Source organism: Geospiza fortis, unplaced genomic scaffold (genome assembly GCF_000277835.1).
Source record: "Geospiza fortis unplaced genomic scaffold, GeoFor_1.0 scaffold1545, whole genome shotgun sequence".
In the NCBI taxonomy this organism is placed as follows: Eukaryota; Metazoa; Chordata; class Aves; order Passeriformes; family Thraupidae; genus Geospiza; species Geospiza fortis.
In genome coordinates, this window is record NW_005054931.1 from 10968 (window position 1) to 13369 (window position 2402).

The window sequence follows — 2402 nt, forward strand, 5'->3', positions numbered from 1 at the left end:
GGAATTTCCTCCTGGAAAGAGCTGCCAGGCTTTGCAACTCCTCAGGAAGGCAGCAAAGCAGGAAAACCCCATTTATCCCCCAAATCCTCCCCCAGCCGGGCACTCGGAGCCTTTCCACACCTGAATTACCTCTGGAAGGTGTAAATTCCCCTAAATTTGGTGTCTCCACGTTTTTTCCCTGCTCCTGGCAGGTTGGAGATGCCCAAGGACGAGCTGCCCAACCACAACTGCATCAAGCACCTGCGCTCGGTGGTGCAGCAGCAGCAGACCAGGATCGCAGAGCTGGAGAAAACCTCGGCCGAGCACAAGCACCAGCTGGCCGAGCAGGTGGGCAGGGCAGATTTGGGGTGTTGGGAACCAAAATCCCCCCCAAAAATGGGGCAGAAGTGGCTGGGGGAAGGTGTGGTTCTGTAGGATTGGGCTAGGCCATGCCGGGGGCTCTAGAAATCCCAAAATCCCCCCAAATAATCCCAAAAAACCAGGAAAAAAATGGCTCTGCAGGACTCCAGAAAGTGCCAGGATTAGGCTGGGAAAGGGCAGATTTGGGGTGTTGGAAACCAAAATCCCCCCCAAAAATGGGGCAGAAGTGGCTGGGGGAAGGTGTGGCTCTGTGGGATTGGGCTGGGCCATGCCGGGGGCTCTAGAAATCCCAAAATCCCCCAAAAAATCCCCAAAAAAAGGCTGTGGGAAGGCGTGAGTTGAGTGTGGCTCTGTGGGATTGGGCTGCACCATGCTGGGGACTCCAGAAATCCCAAAATCCCCCCCAAAATCCCAAAAAACCCAGGAAAAAATGTGCTGAGGAGAGCAATGGGTTGAGTGTGGCTCTGCAGTGATTTTCAATGTTGTGAAAGATCTGATTTATTTAAAAGATATAAGGTAAATCTGGTAGTAGTTGTTATTTATTGTTCTAATAAGTTTTGTCTGTTTTAAGTCTTAATTCCAAGTTTTTATTTATGTTTATATTTGTATTTATTATCTTTGTAAGATTAAAAAAAGGAGAAAAAAAAAAAAAAGGGGTGGATTTGGGATGTTAGGCACCAAAAAATGAAGGGAAAAAAAAAGGGTAAATTTTTGGTGCTTGGACACCAAAATCTTCATGAAAAAAGGGGAAAAAAGGAGTAATTGTCATTCTAAATCCCATTTTTTTGCCTACCTTGGCAGAAGAGGGACATCCAGCTGCTCAAGGCCTACATGAGGGCGATCCGCAGCGTCAACCCCAACCTGCAGAACCTGGAGGAGACCATCGAGTACAACGAGATCCTGGAGTGAGTGAGGGGCTTTTGGTTTTTTTTTTTTTTGTTTGTTTGTTTTTTGAGGGAAATGAATCAATTTTTTAGGGAAATTCGTTGATTTTTGAGGAAAATTCGTCAATTTTTTGAGGGATTTTTGTTGTTTTTTGAGGGAAATTGGTCATTTTCTGAGGGAAATTCATCAATTTTTGAGGGAAATTCATCAATTTTTGAGGGAAATTTGTAGTTTTTTGAGGAAAATGTGTTGAGTTTTGAGGGAAATTTATCATTTTTTGAGGGAAATTTGTTGGTTTTTGAGGGATATTTGTTGTTTTTTGAGGGAAACTGGTCATTTTCTGAGGGAGATGTGTAGTTTTGGGGGGAAGTTTGTAGTTTTCTGAAGGAAATTTGTAGGTTTTGGGGGGAAATCCATCGATTTTTGAGGGAAATTAATTGATTTTTGAGGGAAATGTGTAGGTTTTGGGAGAAAATTTGTCATTCTTTGAGGGAAATTCGTCGATTTTTGAGGGAAATTTGTCATTTTTTGAGGGAAGTTTGTAGTTTTCTGAGGGAAATGTGTAGATTTTGGGAGAAAAATTGTAATTTTTTCAGGGAAATTTGTAGGTTTTTGAGGGAAATTTGTGGTTTTCTGAGGGGAATTTGTAGGTTTTAGGAGAAAATTTGAAATTTTTTGAGGAAAATTGATTTTTGAGGGAAATTTTTTTTTTGAGGGAAATTTGTAGTTTTCTGAGGGAAATTTGTAGGTTTGCGGGGGAAATTCATTGATTTTGAGGGAAATTTGTGGGTTTGGGGGGGATTTTGTAATGTTTTGAGGGAAATTTGTTGGTGTGTGAGGGAAATTTGTTGATTTTTGAGGGAATTTCCGTGATCCTACCCCATCCCTGACCCCATTATGCCCCACTAGCTGGGTAAATCTCCACAATTCCACGATCCCACCCCAAACCCCCATCCCTGACCCCATTATCACCCCTAAGCTGGGTGAACCCCCACGATCCCACCCCAAACCCCCATCCCTGACCCCCCTAACACCCCTAAGCTGGGTGAACCCCCACGATCCCACCCCAAACCCCCATCCCTGACCCCATTATCACCCCTAAGCTGGGTGAACCCCCACGATCCCACCCCAAACCCCCATCCCTGACCCCCCTAAGT

At 44.3% G+C, this 2402-nt stretch overlaps 1 protein-coding gene across 1 annotated transcript in view; it reads left to right on the forward strand.

Moving 5' to 3' along the window:
* The window catches only part of RNF41 (ring finger protein 41), an 11619-nt gene that overhangs the window by 5664 nt on the left and 3553 nt on the right, over nucleotides 1-2402 (forward strand). The window contains exons 4-5 of the mRNA XM_031065624.1: nucleotides 192-327; nucleotides 1162-1266. Of these exons, the coding sequence (XP_030921484.1) occupies nucleotides 192-327; nucleotides 1162-1266 (241 nt within the window). The remainder of the gene's footprint in view (nucleotides 1-191; nucleotides 328-1161; nucleotides 1267-2402) is intronic.